Genomic DNA, 22,119 nt, shown 5'->3' on the forward strand with positions numbered 1-22,119 from the left:
TGATGATGATGATGATGATGATGGTAGTGGGTGGTGATGATGGTGATGATGATGATGATGATGATGGTAGTGGGTGGTGATGATGGTGATGTTGATGATGATGATGATGATGGTGGTGATGGTGGTGGTGGTGATGGTGATAGTGGTGGTGATGATGGAGGTGATGATGGTGATGGTGATGATGGTGATGGTGGTGATGGTGGTGATGATAGTGATGATGATGATGATGTTAGTAGTGATGATGGTGGTGATGATGATGGTGGTAGTGATGATGGTGATGATGGTGGTGATGATGGTGATGTTGATGATGGTGGTAGTGATGGCGGTGCTGCTGCTGGTCCTCACTGTGTCCTAGCAGGGCTTTGCTTACTGCCTGAGTGTCAGATGCTCCTCTGATTGCTGATGGGCTACACCGAGACATCCTGGCTGCCAGGAAGCTGCCGGACTGCAATCGCAAGTGTGTCTCATTGCTCTCTACTGAATGCTGGGCTGGACCCTTAGTGGGAGCAACTTCCCCTGTGCTGATTTCGAGAGGAGATCAGAGAGTGGAGACAGAAAGACAGAAGAGGAAAAAGCATAACAGGGAGGAGGCTGTTATTGCTGGGGAAGCTGTTCGTGTTCTGTGTGTGAGGAGGCAGCTCTCCTGCTGGCCCTGCCCTCCCACCTCTACCTCTGCACCTCCGGCCTTGCTGCGCCTTTAGACCCAAAGCTGCTGCAAAAAAGAAATGGCAGTTTCCACATTCCACCAGCATCACTGTAGCATTTTTAAATTCATTTCTACCAGAAAACCTTGCAGAACTCTTGGAGATCTTTTCTCTAGGCTATGGGAGAAGAAGAGATCATTTGGTGAACAGCAGGGCTGGGCTGGCCCAGCTCCACCAGGTCTGCCATGGGGACTCGAGTAATAAGGTTTCCTTCTCTCCCTGATGAGAAAAACTGAGAGGGGGCCGTGAGCCAAGCTGGGTGTCTGCACTGACCTGGTTGGAGCAAAATTACATTAGCGGGCAGAATTCTGTGAGGCTGCCCCTGCCGAGCCTGTGTGTGTACATAATGTTTTCCTACTCATGGGATTATGTAAATAACTGGTTGCACCTAACAAAGTCAGCTTGTTAATCAGATGGCACTTCTCTGGGCCTGTCTGCCGGAATCCAGAGCCCCCATCTCAAGCACCCTCGCTAATCAGTATACCAATTGGCTGCTGGCGCCCTGGGCCCAGTCATCAGCTTAACTAGGATGCCATGAGTTGGGAAAACGATGTGCCCCCTGGGAGTCATTTTTCTGCTACTGTAAATTAGGCTGAATTGTCAGTCTCCTTTTTTCCCAATACTCCTGCTGTCAGTCTTGCTCAGCAGAGACTCTGTCACCACCGGCAGCCGAGGCAAATGGGATTGTTACCGCCAGCAGAGGCCTCACCGAGGACTTGCCTTCTCATGGCTACAAAACTGGAAATGTGGCTCCAGTTCGGTCTTCATTCACTTGCTCAAGAATGCACAGAAGTATGGGCACAAGTTGGCTTCTGAGTTGCCTGAGTATGACAGAAAACACTTGCAAGCACTCAAGGCAACTGGAAGCTTATTTCACACACATAAGTTCATGATCACTCATTAGTCATCAGAGATTTGGACTTCCCTTTTCTTTCTACCCCATCAGGTGACTCTCATTTCCAAGTTGGCCTCATAGTCCAAAATGGCTGCAGGTGTTCCAGCCATTGTATCTGTATTCCAGGTAGCCAAAGGGAAGAATGACAGACAGTTCCCTCTTTGGAGTCCAGCCCCATAAGCAGATTTCCAAAGCTCCTCAAGCACTTTGCCTAGGTTTGCCTCCAGTTTCAACAGCCATGATCAGAATCACCAGGAGGAACTGTTCAGCCAGGGCCAGGGCTTCTACCTCCAGGGAGTCCCAGAGGAGTGGGGTGGGCACAGGAATTTGCATCTTTAACAAGGTGATGCTGAGGCTGCTGGCCGCACACCACACCCTGGGGACCTTTGTTCCAGAACGTGTCACAAGTTCACCCCTCACCACCTCGAATTAAAGTTAGGTTTCTAGGGAAGAAGAGGTGGACAGAGGCTGGCAATTAGCCCTTTTGCTGTGCTATCTTGGGTTTTTATTGAAAGGTTCAGCACAATAGTGTGGACGCAAAGAGATAGCCAGGCCAGTAAAGCCAAAAATAAGTTTATTTCTGTGCTCCCGGGCGAGGTTCACTGACCCAACAGAGAGTTGAGGTCAGAGAAGCCGCATTGAGGGAAGGGAAAGATGGGTTTTTATAAGCCTAGGTAGCAGGGAGAAATGGCCAGGTGGAAAGTTTTGACAAGGAAGTGGCTCGGGCTTGCGTTAACTGGTGGGTTAACTGGTGGTGACAAACGAGTCATGAGGTGATCGCTCCGAATACCTGCTTCTGCTTGGGGCAGCTGCTCTTCCCGGCCGTTGTTTGGCTGGTGCCTGGCCCTTACATTTATTTCACCTGGGGTATCTCTGCTGTTGCCATGTTCACACCCCCACAACCCCTCTCACCTCTTCCCCAGGTGCTGCCTGGGACAGGGGCGTTTGCTATCTGCCTGGGAGTGAGGCCAGGGACTCTCTGCTCTAGGCGGGTGGCAGAGGGAGAGCCCCATTGTGGGGAGCTGCTTGCTCACCCATTGCCCTGCTCCTCCCCGCCTAGGAGCCACAGATGCAGCCTGTTCCCACACGGGCACCCAACCCAACGTGAGGGCAGCGAGATCAGGGAGGGGAGAGCGAGCTGTAGACTAGAGACCCAGTGTAGCTCCCTGCAGAGTTGCCAGTCTGCCAGGCAAGAATCTGCAGGAATCTTTTTCTCTACCACAGGAGGGGCTTTGTAACTCTCTAGAAGTCCAGTCCTAGGCCCACTCCCCTCAGGGTGATATGCCAGCCCCTCCCCCTCTCCAGCCCACAGCCCATCCCCTTCAGTTCCCATTCTGGGGTTCAGCCTCAAGGCTGCAAAGCCTGAAGCAAACCCAGTCCTGCCCCCTGGGGTCCTGCTGGTGGGGCCTCTTGATGGAATGGAATGTCTGATTAAGCTGTTCTCTACCTGCCGCCAGGGCAGCTAAATTAGCGCCCATTAGCTACAGCTGAGCGCTCACCCCTTACAGGCCGTGCTCAAAGGGATGTATGGAATAGGATGTGAGACTGGGAGCATCAATCTCGGCCTCAGTTTCCCAGGATTGTGGGGGCGAGGCCAAGTCCCCCACCCCCCACCCCCAGGGCTGCCGGCTGCCTCTGCATCCCTAGCTGAGCTGCTGCCAGGGCTGTGAGGCCCCCCTGTCTCGTCTCATGGAGAAAGTGTCCTAATCCCCATTTCCAAGATGAAGAAACAGGCGAAGAGGCAGGGTTGAGTGCCTGCCCAGAACCGGGCAGCCTGGGACACTCTTGGGTTTGGCTCCTGGAAGCACCAAGACCTGCCCCCTGGCAAGTTCTGCTCTCACTTCTCTTGATTTTGGGAATTGGATCTTTGATCCTTCCAGAACCTGCGTCTGGGTGGGTGCTCAGCTGCCTGGAGCAGCCCTCCCCGCTCCCAGCCTGCATGAAATGGGGGTGGTGGTGGTGTGTACTCAGAACTTCTCCTGCAGCTCATTTGCAGTTACCCCTGGGCTGAGTCTGGAAAAGCCAGTCCTCTCCTTATCCAGGGCTCCCTCCCCAGCCTGCTGGAGCTGAGAGTGTGCAGAGACTTGTGTGGAACATGAAATAATCTCTTCTGTAAATGATCAGCCGCTTAAAATTAGGCCCAATTCAAACATAGCTTCCTGTTTAACACAAGTCCCTCTGCTTCTCCAGGGTACAGAGCCTCCAGGTCTCCCCCATGAGACCGAATTATCACGATGCAAATGTACCCAAGTCTAGTACATGCCCCTTCCCTGAAGACATGACAGGGAGATACAGAGAGAAGGAGGAGGGGGAGGAGGGAAAGCGAAGACATCAGCAGCGCTAAGGAAAGGATCACCTGAACACCAAGGGTGAGGAGAGGCCCTTCTGGAATGTTCTAAGTGTCCCATCATTATGGGAAATGTCCTTGTTCACAGCTTTGCAAAGTTTTTCTGTCAAGCGCTAGATAGTGAGTTGTTTGAGATTTGCAGGGACATGCAGTCTCTGTAGAATATTTTCTTTTTTTAAGCCTTGACAAATGCAAAAATCATTCTTGGTTTATGAGTCCATATAAAAACAGACCATGAGCAGGCTCTGGCCCATGCAACTTGTTCATCAGCCTGCAGAAGCCAGCTGTGCCGAGAAAGCTGCCTGGTGGGCCGTGGCTGGTGCCTTCCTCTCTGCAAACATTTGCATTAATTTAATTAATTTATTTTTCAAAAATCTGTTCTCAGAAGCAGTCCATCACCACCCCAGCGTCAACTATGAGCTGGTAACGGAACTTCCACCCTAACCTGCCTCTGCACCCTGTCAGCTCCCTGCCCTGCCCAACCCAGCACTGCTCAAAGCCCAGCTACATCTGCAACTGTGACTGGAGAATTCCATTCACCTCCTCAAGGCCTGGGGAGGAGCTGGACTGCAGGCAGGCTCACCAGTCCCCAGGGCAGCCTGCATGTAGGAGGTGCCAGCTGCCAAAGAGACCCAGCTACCATCCTGTCCAGTGTGGCCCAGAGTCCAGCGCACAGTGGGCCTTTGGTCATGGGCAGAACACAGGACAGTGCCTGCCCCACGGGGAGCTGAAGACCAGACAGAAGGAGACAGAAGGGGAGTGGTGAGGCTGAGCAGGGCTCTAAGACCTGGACCTGCAGAGGGCACTGGGCATGTGCTGAGGTTTCCTTCTTTCTCTGGCTCAATGTGGGGTGTGGGCCGTCTGCTGGGGCACCTCACTCCCCACCTGGGACAAACCTCCACCCCCTGGGCCAGCCTTGTTTTCCTAAAAGCTCTGCGTCCATGCACAGCACAGCCTTCAGGCCGACAAGAGGAATCTGCACTTCTCTTATTTAAACATTAAACTACAATTTGTAAAAATACAGAAAACAGCCCAACCAATTTACATGTATGAAGACAAATCAAAAACAGAAAAGATCTCAGGCCTTTTCCAAATCTGAAGTGGCTGTGACTGTAAGTACCTGGTTTTATTGATCCTTCCCACAACGCAATGCTCTGGGTTACGCTGTGGGGGTGGAGGGCAGGAGAAGCAGCAGAAGCGTCCACGCACAGAAAGCACCACCCTGGCCGTGGCTGCCCACTGCCCAAGAGGGGATGTGATGTGGTCACAGCACCAACGCTGAGGAATTTGCCACAGGGCAGGGAGAGAGGCACTCCTGAACGCCCTGAACTTGCCTGCTCTACATAGGTTCTGCCATCCGCCGCCTCAAGACAAGACATAAGAGCTTTCATGGAAAGGAACTTTAATACAATTAATGTGTAATACAGCAAATATAAAGAATATAGTTCCTAAAACAAACACCCAAAGTCACTCTTCCCCTCATGGGTAAAAGTCCACCCAAAAGGGATTGGCCCAAAACGAGGCCTGAAAGCCCATCACAAGGTTAAATCACCTTCCAGCCGGGGCCCATAGAAAAGGGTCAGAAATGGCCAGATAAGTCTGGGATGAAAAGATCAAAATCAAAATCAAACATTGCCATAGTCACCTCCCCACGGGTCTCTCACCCACATCTGTTTCCACCAGTCCTGGGCCATGAAACAAGACAGTTTCTTCACATGCTCCCTGCTCCCTGTGCCTCCCTCAGGCCTCCTTCTGGCTCCATCCTGATTCCCTCTTCTCAGTCTCCTCTCCAGATTCCTCTCTCCTCTGCTCAGCTCCACCCTCTTTCCGGGGCGGGGGGGGGGGGCAGGGAACCTGGAGCCTCCCCTTTTCCCAGGGAACCCCTGTGACAGACTGCACCAGGAGGATGCAGCCTTCCCCCAGTTTTACTGAGATATGTTGACATGGTAACATCATGCGTAGTTAAGGTGTGTGAGCGCTGCATGGGCATGTGGGGGAGATGACCAGTCAGGTCATCATTGTCCCCCACCTGGCTGCCTCTAGCGCCTGCGCTGCGAACACAGAGACCCGGCTCTCAGCGCGTGCCAGGAACCCAGAGCTGGTGGCATCCAGCCCAGCCTCCACTTCTGCCCTGGGCACACCTTATCCATGGCCCTGATGCCCCGTCACATCGCTGACCCCTGGCGGCCCCCAGCTCCGCTGCCCCATGGGTCCAACTCCACACCCAGGGCCAACCCCAGAAAGGCGAGAGGGCCTGTGGCCCCCATCTCAACACGATGCCCTGCAAAACCCCCTGCCCCCCGAGTGTGGGCAGCAGCTAGGGGTAGTGGCAGCAGCTAGCCCTTTCCCATGCAGGGCTCCTTTGACCTCCGCTGCAGACAGATGTGGGCTGTTTCCACACATGGCAGAGTGGGCCCTGCATACAGGAACAGAGCCCTGGGCACGAGTCCTCCCAGGTACAGATGGGTAGATGCGTGGGGCGGGGGTGGGGGCAGCTCTGGCCGAAACCCGGGAACCTCTGTGCCTTCCCATTGTGTCTTTGGCAGTTCCCATCCGACCTATGGTGCCCGAGGGTGGGGTCTCCTCACCCTCCAGTGTGTCCTCAGGCAGCAGGCAGAAGGGACTCCCAGGGTCTAAGCTGCCGTGTCCCAGATTGGGGTGCTGAGCATCTTGTCAGACTCTTTGGGAAAACACCCTAGTTTGCCTGGGGTATTTTTTCCTTGGCTAACTCTGTTGCTGTGTGAGAGGGCCTGGCTCTGCACCCCGGGGAGCAGCCCATGACTGCCTCGGGTCAGAAAGTAATTCTGTGTTTTGAGGACCTTACTGGGTAGAATCTGGGAGGGAGTCTGGGGTGACAGAGCTAGGCCAGGCCAAGGGCCCCATTTTTGCTGAGACTGACTCGAGTTGGATGGTGGCCACTGAGAGGCCTTGCTGGCACCAGCATTCCCCCCACGCCCCTGTCCAGAGCAGGCCCGGGCCCCCAGCCACTGCTTTATGCCCGGCAACAAGACCCGCCTGGCGCATAGCAGCATCTGTGGGCTGGAGGGTCTCAGGCTTCCAGGGTTTGGTGTCCGAACCCCTAATCTGCAAAATGAAATGCAGATCCCAGTTAAGAGAGGGACCCCAGGTCCCACAGACTGGGAGGCACAGAGCAGGCAGCCATACCGCAGCCTCACGCCCTGGACGTGGCGGGATCTTCCCTGCGCCACGTGGCGTCTGTCCCGGAGCCGAGGCGTGAGGCCAGTTTACTGGAGACTCTGACTCTCTGCTCCTGGATGGTGCCAGCCGGTGAGGGCCCAGGTGCCCAGCAGTGGCCACCTCACTGTGCTCAGTGTAGATGAAGGGTGTTACGGGACAGAGCGTGTGTGCGTGTGCGTGTGTGTGTGTGGTATGTTTGCAGGGTATGGGGAGTGTGCAGTGTGGGTGTGTGGCGTGCATGGTGCATGTGTGGGTGTGTGGTGTCTGTGAGTATGTGGGGTGGTGTTGTGGTATGTGGGGGGTGCGTGTGTGGTGTGTGTAGTGTGGTGCGGTGTGGTCTGCGGGTATGTGGTATCTGTGGTGTGTGTGTGGTGTGTTGTGTGTGTGGTGTTTGTGGGGTGTGTTGGGTGTGTGGTGCAGTGGTGCGTGGGCGTGTGGGTCTGCAGTGGCCATTAGAAACCAGCCCCAATTAACCTGCCGGGCTCCTGCTGCTCTGTGAAGCCATTAGCTGTGCGTCCTGTGGGGGCCATGTGGAGGTGGTACTCGCGCTCACTACCTGCAATGAACCTGGAAATGGACGTGGGGTCCCTGCGGTGTTCTTAGGGCTGAGCTGGCCGGTGACCTGGGCCCCTGTGGTGGGGGGAAGCCAGCAGAGGCTGCCGTGGTGTGGTAAGGGGTACAGGGCGGCTGGGGTCAGCAGGGGCCGGAGGTCCCCCGAGACTGGCCTGTCTAGGAAGGAGACGGTCATCAGCCTCGGGCCCACTCCTCTCTGCACAGGGACAGGCACCTCCCTGAGGGGGAGCACGCAGACCTCCCACAGCCCCACAGAGCTCGGTCTCCCCCAGAGACCGTTCCTCCCCAGAACCGTCTGTGGCTGTTTCTTTGACCCTGTGAGTGACCAGCATCTCCCAAAGCACCTGTGTCCTGTTGCTACTCTAACAAATAGCCCAGATGTTGATGTTCTGGCTACCAGAAGTCATGAGCCCAGTGGGGCTAAAATGCAGGTGGACCCCACCTAGAGCTTCAGGGAAGAAGTCGTGCCCTTTCAGCTTTAGGGGATACCACATCTCCCAGGTCGTGATCCCATCTCTCCTTGGCCTCCCTCGCCTGGCCTCCTTCACTTCCTCTGATTTCCTGTCCCCCCACAAAGACCCTGTGATCACAGTGGATCCTAGGTTGTCTCCCCATCTCCAGAACCTCAACTTATTCATGACTGAAAAGTCCCTCTAATGGGTAAGTAGCAGGTGCACAGGTGCTGCCTGGGCATCTTGCATGGCTGGAGTGTCACGTTCCTCCCCCCAACTTGCCCAGACCTTCTGTGGTAACTGAAACTCAGCTGGCATGAGATGTCTACTTGCAGAAGAGAAGAAGGATAAATATTGGAAATTAGAGAGGTGATTGTACACAGACTAAAAATTGCTTTTTGCTGTCTTGGTTTGGGCTTATTTTAGATTCATTTACTTCTTTTTTTTTTTATATATCGAGGTGACATTAGGGACCACACTGGATGACGTTCAGTGGATAGGTTCTCAGCGTACCCACCACCAGGTGTCAGCCCCCACCCACCCATCAGCCTTCCACTTATCTTCCCCAGCACTAACCACCTTTCTATTGTCAGCATCTAAAGGTTTATTTTGGTTTTGCTTGTTGGATTTTTTTCTTCCCATTCCACATCTGAGTGAACACATAGTGTTTGTCTTCCTCTGTCTACTTATTTCACTGCACATCTTCCCTCCAAGGTCCACCCTTACTGTCACAGTGGTAAGATATCTTCTTCTTCAGGGCTGAGTAGTATTCCACGGTGTGTCCACACCACCTTTACCCACTCTGTCATCATCATCAGGCACAAAAGCAAATTGTTAAATTTGCTGGGAAACTGTCCCAAAGATGACCCGTTTGCCGCCGCCTGAGGCGGCGCTGCTGTGTCCGGCTCACAAGGGGACGGGTCCTGGAAGTCTCCCAGCCCCCACAAGGAGAGTATACCCCTGAACTAGGCGCATGTGCTCCTTTGGCAGGACACAGAAATCCTGAACACGGCCATCCTCACGGGGAAGACGGTGGCCGTGCCCGTCAAGGTGGTGTCGGTGGAGGAGGACGGCACAGTGGCCGACATCTCAGAGTTGGTGGAGTGCAAGTCCACAGCCGAGGACGTGGTCAAGGTGAGTGCACACCGCTGGCCATGTGGAAGGACGACAGTGTTGGCTGAGCAGGTGGCCCAGGGAGCCACGGGGCACAGTGGGGCTCGGACTCCCCTCACTTGGGCCGCTGTCATCCACCTTGCTTCTCACTGTTCTGCCCTTGTGCCAGCCTAGTTTCATCAGTTGTGATGCTTTGAACCTGTAGCCCAAAGTGGGAGGTGCCCTGGGGGCCCTTCCTGGAAAGGCAAGCAGGTGCCCAGCTACCCCCACACGGACCCCAAGATAGCGTGGGCTCAGAGTCACTGATTTCTCCACACACCAGACCTGAGGGGCTCACTGGAGACGTAGGCAAGGCTGCACTCTGCGCACGCAGAGGCCAGTTACAGGGTGGTCAGCACGGAGCAGCACTGCACTGAGAGGCTCTCCTCTGGACTGAATGTCCGTGTGCCCTAACTCTTGGGTTGAAGCACTAGCCCCCTTGTGATGGCATCAGAGTGGAGCCCCAAGAATGGAGACCTGATAGAGGAGACCCCAGAAAACTCCAGCCCTGCCACTCCATGGGGACCCAGCAAGGAGATTGTGTAATGAGCTAGGAAGCGGGCTCTGCCATCCTGCTGCACCCTGAGCCTACACTCAAGCCCCAGAGCTGTGAGAAAGAAGTGGCTGTCTGTGTGCACCCTGGAGCAGGTCTGTTCTCAGCAGCCAAGCAGAAACAGGGCCACGGAGCCACAGAGAGGCAGCTGCCTCAAGTCAAGAAGCAAAGCAGTCCCCAGACCTGCAGCATCAGCATTACCCAGAAACCTATTGGAAGTGGGTCCCCTCCCCAGAGCTGTAGAATCCGAGGCCCACAGTTTGTGTTGACAAGCCCCCCCTGGTTCGTACCCCCGAGAAGCTGCTCAGCTCGGAGGTTCAGACAGAAGTCTCAGACATTCGAGGTTGACCAGAGACGCCTTTGCTGCCCCTCAGAAAGAGCCCCCTTCCCTAGGAGCAGGTGATGTCACTGGGTGTTTCCAGAGCCTGGGTGGCTATGGAAGCATCCACTGACTATTGGCTGCTATGTCGGAATCCCCATGACCAGCTCCAAGCCACCACGTGGCCAGTCCACCTGCTCCCATGCACTCAACCAGCAGGGTTACAGCATCAGAGGCAAATGGGGTTCTCAATGGGCAGCCCCCCACAAGTATGAGTAAAGAGATCCCAGAGCAAAGACAAGGGCTGAGAAGATCCCTGAGGGGCCTTGGTGCTGCTGTGCACAGTCGAGCCAGCTCAGTTAGCCTCTCCCACTGTGGGCCACTTAGGAGGTGACGGACACAGCCCTGGAGGGCCCCGGACCTTGACAGCATCTTCTGGAACAGCAGCAGTGTGGCTCCATCATGCACTACAATGCCGGACCCTTCCTTGTGTTCCTTTTAATTATTTATATATTCTGGAGTGGCCAGGTTCCCTCCCACCAGCGGCTGGGAAGGTAATAAATGAGGAAAGTCAATGGTCTGTAAATTACAACATTGATTAAAGAAGTGATTACTGATATCACTCTTGCTGGGCTATTATGCTAATGCTGTGTGGGTCCAGGACAGTGTTTACATGCTAATGACAAGTCTGAGGGAGCTACTGAAATTGGTTTCCTCCCTTAATCAGCATGTAAACATTTTCAAACCCCTCTTGACCAAGAGCGTGAAGATGTGGTCACGTGTTCCCCTCCCAACTGTTCCCCACTGCTGTCCCCGGCAGATGGAGGAAATTCTCTCAGCCCGGCCCTCGCCAGCTGCCCCTCCAAGCAAGAGCATGAGCTGAAGATAAAAATTGGGCCCTGAGTAGCCATCCAAGATTACTGGAAGCTGGGGAAAGGGAAGATTTCATTGCCCAGCATCGGGTGTTATTGAACTGGGTCCACGGACCCCCCGAAAGGGACGCTGTTCCTTCCAGAGCCTACAATCTGGACAGGAGACAGATAAGCAAATTGGTAATTATGGCTGAGTGCGGGAAGTGCTCTGTGAAGGGCCATGAGCGATTTCATTAACTCTGAAATGGTACACGAATGGGATGCACAGGCCAGGAGCAGCTTCGCATGTGTTTCCAAAGGAGCCTGTGACCCCAGAAGGTCAGGAAGCACTGCTTGACAGCTTTTGGGGAGCTTTCACGTTAACTTCTTATGTTTCTGCTGCTCTTGTCTCCATCTTCTCTCAATCTCTCACACCCCTCTTTTGCCCCCACGATCTTTTGTTGCTTTGAAGCAAACACCTCCACGAAAGGGGGCCCTGTTCATCTATCCTCCCAGCCATACATCTCCCACCCATCCATCCATCCTCCCATCCATCCATCCATCCTCCTTCCATCCATCCTTCATCCTTCACCCTCCATCCATCCATCCTCCCATCCATCCATCCTCCCATCCATCCATCCATCCATTCATCCTCCTTCCATCCATCCTTCATCCTTCATCCTTCACCCTCCATCCATCCATCCTCCTTCCATCCATCCTGAATCCATCCAACCCCCCATCCGTCATCCATCCATCCATGTACACTTCCATGTACATATCCACCACCCACCCACCCACCCACACTTCTGTCCTTTCAGTATCCATTTGCCTGAGCTCCGGTGTCATGAGTAACTATCATAAGGAGTCAAATGATCAAAGATGAAAAGCACATACTTCTTGACTTTGAGGATTTCATAGTTTAAGGGTGATATGGACTCATGGGGTCAGTTAAAATCACATTTCATAAACTTCATTATGTAAGATGGATGATGTTATTTCTCTATAACCCAACTTCTATTTTCAGTTTTCAATTTTCTCAGGTAACAGAACATAACCCCAGTCTAATTTTTAGCTTCTTAACTATTGCCAAGACCTTGGCAGAGGGGCTCATGGAATGTTCATGGTTCCTGGGGACACCTATCACAGTGTCCACGTTTGTTACCTCTGTTATAGTCTACAGATGGGGAGAGGAGAAGTATGCAGGAAGGAAACTTGGTCCCTAATGCGACTCTGCCATTCATACATGGGAAGAATATTACAATGCAAATACAATAGTGATCCTAGAAGGCTGGGGGTGCCTCCCAGGAACACTTGAATGAGGTCACACAGCTCTGGATCAGGGGAGCTACAAGTATGGAGACGGAGGTATCCTGGCAACCCACGGGGCTGTGCTGGGGGAGAGTGGGGAGTTGGAACATTGAGAATCCTGCTTAGGAGGAGGGTCTGCGTGAGCCCTGGGGACCCCAAGTGCTGGAGGCAGAGGGCTGCATGTGGCCTCTCTGATGCAAAGTGACAGTCTCAGCTGCAGTTCCATGTGAGTTTATTTCCACTTTGTGACTGCACCAAATTGAACTTCTAGCTGCATTCTGCTAGGTCTCCTCAGATGCCACGGGCCAGCACCTGAGCCTGGACGTGCAAGGGCATGAACTTGTAGAGCAGCCCTCACTTGCTCCGCCAGAGGCAGGAGCTGGTGGATAATGTGCCCACCTCTTGTTTTCAGGTGGATGAGTGTGTAGAATTTCATGTGATCCCATAGCCCAGTGGTCACAACAGCCAATGAAAACTGCATGTCTTTTTGGCTTTTCCTTTTCCTGTCTCCCTCCCTATGCTCTCTCGGCCACCTCCCAAGTAAGCCAGCTGCACTGAATCCTTGCCTCAGGCTCTGCATTGGAAGACCCTGCATTGAACATGTGCGCTTTACAAAAGAAAAGGATACACTGGGAAGAGTGGCCCCCAGGACCCCACGAGTGTCTCCTCATCCTCTCTGCCTCTGCAGGTGTCCGACCGCTGTGACTACGTCTTTGTCAACGGCAAAGAGATGAAAGGGAAGGTGGATGTGGTGGTGAATTTCACATACCAGTACCTGAGTGCCCCTCTGCACATCACTGTGTGGGTACCCCGGCTGCCCCTACAGATTGAGGTGTCTGATACAGAGCTCAACCAGATTAAAGGCTGGAGGGTCCCCATCATGACCAGTAAGAGGTGAGCTGGATGGGGATCATTAAGTTTTGCTTCAGCATTATGAGATTAGAATTGCTCATGATGCAAGAGCTCAGAATGGGCCCTGGCACATCTCCAGAGTGAAATACATCTCTTCCCCATAGAACTTCCTGCAGTGGCAGAATGTTCTAGAATCATGCTATTTGATGTGGTAGCCACTAACACATATGACTATGCAGCAAATATAAGCTCTGTTTATCCATACAGTGTAGCCACTATACCCAGGTGGCTGCAGGCTGCCTTGAAGCTGCTTCTGGGGACTGGAGTGGCACAGTCCCTTTGACTTGTTCCCTAAAGCTGAGACCCTCCTTCTCCAGGCCCACACGTGACAGTGAGGACGAGGACGAGGATGAGCGGCGAGGCCGGGGCTGTGCCTTGCAGTACCAGCGTGCCACGGTGCGCGTGCTCACTCAGTTTGTGGCTGAGGGTGCCGGCCCTTGGGAACCACCCAGCCACTTGCTCAGTCCAGACTGGCAGGTGGACATCACCCATCTGGTGGCCGACTTCATGAAGCTGGAGGAGCCACATGTGGCCACACTTGAAGACAGCAGGATCCTGGTCGGGCGGGAGGCTGGGATGACCACCATCCAGGTAGGAGGCTGGAGACGGGGGTCCTGCCTGCTCAACGTGCATGGGGGTAGTGGAGCCCCAGGAGAGCAGGGGTTTCTGTCTGCCTGGGTCACTTCTGTATCCCCAAGCACCCGGAATTTTCTCCACTCTCACTGATCAACATTGAGGAAATGAATGAGGGGTGGATAGAGATGACATTGGCACCCAGACCCACATGTCCCACAGCCTCTGCTATTAACTCCTCTTCATTCAGGGTGTACTTGCTGTGGACTCTGTGGGTCTGCTTTGTGTGGGGGTGGGGAGAGCACACCTCATCCTCCATCCAGAAGAGTGGCCTTGATTGTGTAGCACCTGCCAGGGCCAGGCCCAGCCAGATATACAAGGAAGGAAGCCTGATAATAACCAAGAGGTTCAGCACCATGGACAGCAGCAGGTGGCTGCCAGGCACCTGTTGATGGTTCCCAAAGAAGGCAAACCTGGGATGATGCAAGGGTGAGCCCCTGTGTCCAGTTCTCACCTATGTGGAGGTATTCTGCGGACACCACAAGCCTGGAACCAGAGCCCTGTCATTCCGGTCTCCCTCCGAGCAGAATTGAGACTGATGGTTGCCACACTGCCCCCGCCCCATGACCTCTTCACTGCAGACTCTTCCATTCCCATCCCCTCCCCCAGGCCCATCCCACCTGAGTCTCTGCACTGACACCCCTAAGAAAATGCCTCACTCCCCTGGGCATTGCTCCTACCACCTTCCTCTCCTCTCATTGCTCACCCTTTCAACAAGCCCCTCAATGCCCTGTGCTTGTCTTTAGCTTGAGAAAATGCACAGAGGTTCACAGAACAGGCACTTTTCACAAGACCTTCTCCCAGCAAAAAAACAACAGCTCCCAGATGGCTGGCCCTTTCCAGCAATTTTTTTTTTCAATTATGGCCTCTCTGTTGTCTTCTGAGATGGAATGCTGACATGCATGCCGCAGACCAGTGTAGTGTAAATGTGACTCTCCCAGGACTGGGAGACCAAAACCCACCTGGGGCTTGCTTTACTGTGACTGTCACTTTACTGTAGTGATCAGATAGTGAATCCAAAAGGTCTGCCTGGAGGAGGTGGGATTTCAGCACAGATGGCAGGGGCATGGAGGGCCTTTCCCCAGCTCCTAGAATGTCCTTCTGAACCCACATCCCACCACTATGTGTAGAAATGATTACTACACCGTTGCCACATGACCTTGCAGTGCAAGTGCAACATTTGGCTTCTGAGAAGAAGCAGAGGGCATATTATGTTGGGAGCTGGGGGCAAAGTGTTTACAATCCAGTTCCCCCAGTAAACGCTGGGTGCCTGTCAAGTGGGATTCAGGCTACATGGAGTATATTTCTGGGCAACTCCTCATGAGTCTGGTCAGCAGCCGTGTGCAGCTGGCCAGGTTGCGCACTGCACAAGGAGGCCTCCTTGTTCATTTTTATTTTAATTTTCCAGCAGGTAGAACTAAAGTGACGGTCTCTGGTTCTCACAGAGGCCCAGTGTCTGTGGTGGAATAGATATAGGGCACCTTCCCCCTGTCCTGGATTCTGGGCCTCTAGGAATGTCGGAGGCATGGAGAAGGGCGCCACATCTGGAGTCGTGTGCTGGATTTGTCTGTGTGCCCTGCCTAGGTGCTGTCCCCTCTATCTGACTCCATCCTGGCAGAGAAGACGGTGACCGTGCTGGATGACAAGGTATCGGTGACAGACTTGGCCATCCAGCTTGTGGCAGGGCTGTCTGCCACCCTGTACCCCAGCGGGGAGAACAGCAAGACTATCACAGCTGTGGCCACGGCAGATGAGCTGCTGCGGACCCCCAAACAGGTAAGGCTGGATGCCAGGATGGGGAGGCAGGAGGGGAGGGCAGCAGGGCAGGAGACACCCACGTCCAGCATGGAGGCCAGCTCACCACAGACCAGGCACCACTTATACCTGAGGGCCAGTGCAAAGGTGGGTGGTCCCCGGCCCCCTCTGCAAGCTTCAGGTGGCCTGCTCACCTGCACCTCATCTCTCTCCAGAATACAGAGCTCTTTTAAGTCCCAGGCCCTGTGATAGCCTTCGTGGCTACCCTTGTACCAGGAAGTCTGCATTCCCCATGTCCGCGTGTCCTGCCACCCGGCCCTGCACAACCCTCTGCCCTTGTCGCTCCAATGTCAGGCAGCTCCCACTGAGCTCCCACTGAGCTCCCTTCAGACTGAGCTGTCGGTGCCCTTCCCCACACCATGCATTCAGCCAAGAGGTTGCTGCCCCGTGAAGACCTTCCCTCTCAGCTCAGCACTGCCCCCCCCCCCCCCAGACCTCACCATGCCAGTCACACACGGCTGTGTGTGATTGTTGGTTCTGTGGCCCTGCCATGGAATGCAAGCTTGTAGGGAAGTGAGCACTGGACAGAGGCTCCCTCTAAGTCACAGTCAGCGCATAGTAGGTGTCCATCTCAGCCAGCACACAGTGGGTCCCCAGCAAGTATTGGCTGAGTCAGCGAAGACTCCCTGAGCTGGGCTGGACAGATAATGAAGGAGCAAAGGAAAGCAAGCGAGGCCCCCACCTGCTCTGGCTAAGTCTCTGCCACCCACCCCATAGGTGGGCAGCTCCTCTGACCTGCAGGGACATTTGCCTGTGGCAAGAGCACAGACAGAGCTAGAGTGCCCAGAACCGCTCCCACTCTGCCCCCATGATGGAAGCCCCTGGTTTTGCAGGTGATGTGTACCAGTGGGGGCATCTGGTGGAGTGCAGGCTCAGAGGGAGCCCCCCACAGAGGACTGGACACTGCTGGAGGGGCATCCTGCTGTGGCTGGGATGGGCCAGGAAGAACAGGACCCAGGGGCCAAACAGGCTCGACCTGCTGTGCCCCCCTGCTCTGATGGCAGCGTCTCTGGGTGGGGGGGAACATGATGTGCAGGGTGTGGGTGTGGCAGCACTCGGTGAGGGGAGACAGAGAGCCCCAAGACCACAATGCAAAGGCTGCACAAACAGGGTTGCCAGCTGCGTGGATGGCATGTGGCCGCTGAACTGTGTGCAGGGCTGAGACGGTGCCTGGTCACCTACTGTGTGGTCACCCACACTGGGTGTCACTGCACAGACCTGACAGCTCACGGGGGTCCATGCTGGGCTGCTGAACCACAGGGTCAGTTGACTGCTGCCCTGTGGGGGCCTGCCCACTGCTCCAGAGCCTGCCCTTGCAGATTGAGGTGTCTGCTATTGTCAGCGGCAGGTGGGCCCCTTTCACAACCTGAGGACTCCCACAGCCTGTATCACTCCATCGTCCTCAGCTCCAGCTCTGTGCCTGACTCTCCTCATGCAGTGAGTCTTCCCCTCTGCCCCCAGCCAGAGAAGTCTCTCAGCTTCAAGCTGAGGTGACAAAACCCTGGTCATCATGGCTGACCTCATGATGTGGTGGGACCTGACTGCACCCCCAGGCTTGGGGGCCGTAAGAGGTGCTGGAGGGCCTGCTGCTGTGCTAAGGCCAGCATGTCCTCCCCAGGCTCACCCTCTGTGGATATAGGGCCCTGAGAGCTGGCTCCAGAGGGTCTGGCTGGGCTCCCCAGGAAGATCCGTGCCCCACAAGTGTCCTAACCACCTGTCCCCCTGCAGGAAGCCGTAGTCAGCACATGGCTGCAGTTCAGCGATGGCTCCGTAGCGGTCCTGGACATCTACGATGCCAAGGACTTCACCCTGACGGCCACCTCTCTGGATGAAGCTGTTGTGTCCACCCCCCAGGCCCGCTCTCCACAGTGGCCTGTGGTGGTGGCCGAAGGGGAGGGCCAGGGGCCGCTGGTGCGGGTAGACATGACTATCGCGGAGGCCTGCCAGAAGTCCAAGCGCAAGAGTGTCCTGGCTGTCGGTGTTGGCCACGTCGGGGTCAAGTTTGGCCCCAGTGAGGCCGATGGCGGCCCTGGTGGGGACAGTGATGGGAGTGATATTGAGAACCACGCCAGCGAGCGGCGGCACAGGGGTCCGGACCCCGAGCGCGAGGGCCAGGACCCCCTGCACGGCAGTCCCTCCCTGGAGCGCCAGGAAGGGGCCCTGCGCAGGCCCAGCACCACGGCCCGGGCCCCTCAGGACAAAGCGGCCAGGGCCGGCCGGCCCGACAGGCTGCCCGGAGAGGGCCAGCTGCAGACCATCCCCCTCGATTTCACCAACTTCCCGGCCCAGGTGGACCTGCCCCAGGTGGGGGCTGGGCTGCAGAACGGCCTGGTGCCCACACCGCGGGGCCTGAGTGACCTGGAGATCGGCATGTACGCGCTGCTGGGTGTCTTCTGCCTGGCCATCCTGGTCTTCCTCATCAACTGTGCCACCTTCGCGCTCAAGTACAGGCACAAGCAGGTGCCCCTGGAGGCACAGGCCTCCATGACCCACTCTCACGACTGGGTGTGGCTGGGCAACGAGGCCGAGCTCCTGGAGAGCGTGGGCGATGGCTGTCCACCCGCCGAGCACACGACCGTCCTCGACCGGGGGTTGGGGGGCAGCGAGGAGAACAACCGCCTGCTGCTCAACGGTGGCTCCCAGCCGCCAGGACCCAGCCAGAGCCTCAGGGCAGTGGACAGGCCAGCCCGAGAGCAGAGGCCAGAGGCGCCACACTCACCCACCTCCAAGAGGAAGAAGGTGAAGTTCACCACCTTCACCACCATCCCCTCTGATGACGGCTGCCCCACTGTGAACTCCATCCTGGGCGGCCACAGTGAGGGTGTGGAGTGGGGCTGCCCCCAGGCGGGCACCCCCGCGGAGTTCAGAGACTATCTGGAGAAGCTCAAGGATAAGGTGTAGGGCCCAGGGTCTGCGGTTCCGGGGGTGGGGCGGGGGGTGGGCACCCGGTGGGGGTGTCCCTGCAGGACTGGACCCCTGGAGCTCTGCAGCCAGAAGGGACTTTTTATAACCAAGGTTTCTTAGCATCCAAGATGGCGGGGCCCGGGAGGGCAAGGAACAGGCCCAGGAGGGAGCTGTTGAAGCAGGCGGAGCAAAGTGGGAAAGTTATTATTTTATGAACCGTGATAGAACACAAACGAGCTACCAAAAATTATTTGTTAAAAAATGCAAAAAGACAAATAAAAAGAGACCGACATAATCATCTGTTTATATTTCTAATTAAGAAGCTAAACCTAAAAGTGGGGTGCGCAAGGGGCAGGCCTTGTCCCCCACGCTCCCGTACCCCGGGAAGGTGAGCTGGCAAGGTCAGCTGCCCACACCCGGTCATCTTCCCTCCTCTTCCCACACGCCCCTGCCCCACCCCTTCCTTCTCGTCGTGCCCTAGATGCCGTTTGATTTTACATTGAGTGTTTATTTCTGCGGATTGAATGAAATACAAATTACCTTCCTATTCATTTGGCGAATTCTTGGGAACATGACAATGAATTTGTCCTTTTATTAGTGAGTTGGGTGTTTTTCTGTGTCCCTCCAGCCTGTTGATATTTGCAGGTTTAACTCACGGTCTCTGGTGGGGGGAGGGGGGGCTGCCTTGACCAGCCCCTGGCCCAGGGAGGGGCCTGCACAGGGGCTCACTAGCCAGCACCCCATCCCGTACCGAGGGGGCGGCCACATGGGACCAGCTCCATCCACAAGTTGGTCAGCATCAGCCTCGTGGGGCAGCCGGACAGCAGAGTGGTGAAGGACGGACACTGAGGGGGGGCAGCCCCCCCCCCCCGCAGGAGGGCTGACCCAGCAGCAGCGCAGAGAGAAACCTGTGTCAGATTGCCAACCTGCTGTGTTCTCAGCTCCGTGCCCAGCAGCGCAGCACAAAGCGCTTGCAACCAGAGGTCAGTGCTGCCCTCTGCACGAGGCCAGTGTGGGTGGCTCTGACCCGGGGGAGCCGGGCTGGAGACTGGGGGGTCCCGTGGGAGCTGCGGCAGGACACAGAGATGCTTCTTGCTTTTATTTTTTTAATTACTAAAATCAGTAGCTAAGACAGGGTCCTTGGAGCCTCGTAACCTTAGCTGAACCTTTTCGAAAGAAACTTCTAACACATGTTCCAGATGGAAAAGAGACACTTATTTATACCTGTGATGCCAATTGTCATTAAAGTGCTTTCCATGGCTCGACACGTCAGCATGTGGTGGGTGTTCCCTTCTTCACTCAACCCTGATGTCCTCCCCTCGCCACACAGCTTCAGAAAGTCCACAGTCCCTAAACAGCTGCGTGTCCACTCACGCAGTCTGACCCTACACCCCTCTGACCTGCTCTCTGACCCTGAGAATTTGCCCAGAGGTAGTGGATCTGCACCTGAAAATCCCCCCAGGCTTCTCATCCCAGACGCCCACCAAGGTGCGGGTGTTTTCTCCAGAAAAGCGGATGGAATTGGCAGGCTGTGACTGTCCACTCGGAGCCGGCCACCTCCTGCCACGCAGTACAGGCCGAATTGCTACACCTCTGCCCAGGACACTGGGGACTGTGGGAGAATTGGCTGCTTTGGGCATGAAGCTCAGTGCCCAAAGCCCTGAGCCCCGAGATTGTGGGGAGGCAGGAAGCTCCCTGCTAGGACAGGAAACCACCATGTCTACAGTAGGACTGAATATGTCGGGGTGACTCAGTAGTTCTATCGCCCTGGGACCATGTGAGCCTCTCAGCAGAAAAGAGGGGCTTGGGTTCCTGGCCTCTGTAAGGCCTCTGGCCACCCTGGAAGTCTCCCTGGCCATTTCAGGGGGGCAGGGTCTCGTGATGGGAAAAGGCTCCTTTTTTCTATCCTAAGCCTGAATGGTTCCCTATGCCCCAGAGGGCACAAAGCCAACTCCCAAAACAAAGTCCTGGGGAGCACCTGCTACATCCAGAACACCCCTAAGGACATGTCACCCTTAAGGACCCCCACGGAAGTCACAGCCTACACCGCCCATGCTGCCTTAGAAAAGGTGCCACGCTGACAGCTAGGCGAGGCGGGGAGGTGACACCCCAACCCCAGACCATTTCCAGATGGACCATCTAAGCCTCCCTCCCATCAGCATCGTGGGCTAGGACAAAGGTGGCTGTGGTGTGGCTGCTCGCTTATGGCACCTGCTGTGTGCCTGGCCCACTGCAGGACAGGGTGGAGGGGCCCCCAGCAGGCATCGCTCCTACCTGCTGGTCCACGGAACCCCTCCCTGCAAGCCCTGGCACGCACCGGTATCAGAAGCACGGCCTGAAGAGAGAAGCTGCTTTCTCTGAGATACGGTGACTCTTGCTGGTGTTGTGGTTACTGGCATTAACCCTGTGGCCACTGGCAAGACCTGATCACTTGACCATGTCATTGTATTATATTATCAATTATAATAAAACTGAGAGACTTCCCTTGGCCAGTCTGTGCTGGGAGGGTGATAACCCTCCTGAGTGCCTCACCCACTAGGCGGGGAGCTCCCTGGGGGCCCAGGTGTGCTCACTGCTTGGCCCAGGTGTGCTCCCCTAGGGTGAAAGAGCAGGCTCAGGGCCACCTCCTCCAGGTCACAGCAAGAAGCGGCAGAGCCCAGCCCCCCACCCGTCGCAGGCCTGCTCTCGGACCACGGTCTCAGCATTATTCAGGCTGTAGCCTCGTTATTATACTAACATAAGCTTTATGTCTATTTTCTTTTCGTTTCGTTTTTAAAAAAAGATTTATTTATGCATACAAGAACTGTGGTAGAGGCCAGAGGTGCAGGGGGTGAGAGGATCCACCAGAGACAGAGTGAGGAATAGAACAGGTGGGTCTACTGAAATCCACTGCTGAGGGGAGCAGTGGGGAGACAGGAGAGTCCTGAGGCTCTCAGTGGCAGTTTCAGGCTTTTCGTGATCTTTCTACAACATTTGTAGTGGGCACCAGGAGCAGGACAGGTAAGGGGCCGGCAAGCATCCCAGCCCCAGGTGAATCTTTGCTCTGAAAGGCCACTCAGGCCTCTCACCCAAGCCCCCAGAGCACTAATTCTGAAAAGGAATGTCAGTATCCAGCGGTATCAAGATGAACTGAGCTGCTGAACTGGCATCAGGACGGGAGGTGGGGGCTGTAATAAAGCCTTCCTCTCTTACTTCTGTCTCCTTGCTTTATTCTATCCACTGGACCTTACACACCCCGCCTGGGCTCTCTGGCTTCTCTCGTGGTCTCTGCTGCTCTCGCCACATGCGGTCCTTGGCCACCGTGTCCTCTATGCCCTGCGGTGTCCCTGCCCTTACCTCCTCCGCCTCCAGCTCAGGCGCCCCCTCTCCCCCGCCCACACCATGCTCAAGGAGCCGCCCGCAGGCATGCATGTAAGACCACAGCTATGGCTCACTGATGCCAAGGCGGGAGGGGAAACCTGATCACCACACTCATTCCACGGGTGGGTAGAGATGCAGTCTCC

The 22,119-nt window shown here is 55.5% G+C and overlaps 1 protein-coding gene across 1 annotated transcript in view; it reads left to right on the forward strand.

Annotated features, from left to right (window-relative positions):
• Positions 1-19,223, forward strand: part of TMEM132C (transmembrane protein 132C) — a 130,926-nt gene extending 111,703 nt beyond the window's left edge. Inside the window, exons 4-8 of the mRNA XM_012730790.1 lie at positions 9,160-9,303; positions 13,041-13,246; positions 13,582-13,855; positions 15,482-15,673; positions 17,441-19,223. Coding sequence (XP_012586244.1) covers positions 9,160-9,303; positions 13,041-13,246; positions 13,582-13,855; positions 15,482-15,673; positions 17,441-18,613 — 1,989 coding nt within the window. The 3' untranslated portion in view covers positions 18,614-19,223. The remainder of the gene's footprint in view (positions 1-9,159; positions 9,304-13,040; positions 13,247-13,581; positions 13,856-15,481; positions 15,674-17,440) is intronic.
• Positions 19,224-22,119: the final 2,896 nt, after the last annotated feature.

The sequence above is a fragment of the Condylura cristata genome, unplaced genomic scaffold, assembly GCF_000260355.1.
Source record: "Condylura cristata isolate star-nosed mole 26May11 unplaced genomic scaffold, ConCri1.0 scaffold00029, whole genome shotgun sequence".
Classification (NCBI taxonomy): domain Eukaryota; kingdom Metazoa; phylum Chordata; class Mammalia; order Eulipotyphla; family Talpidae; genus Condylura; species Condylura cristata.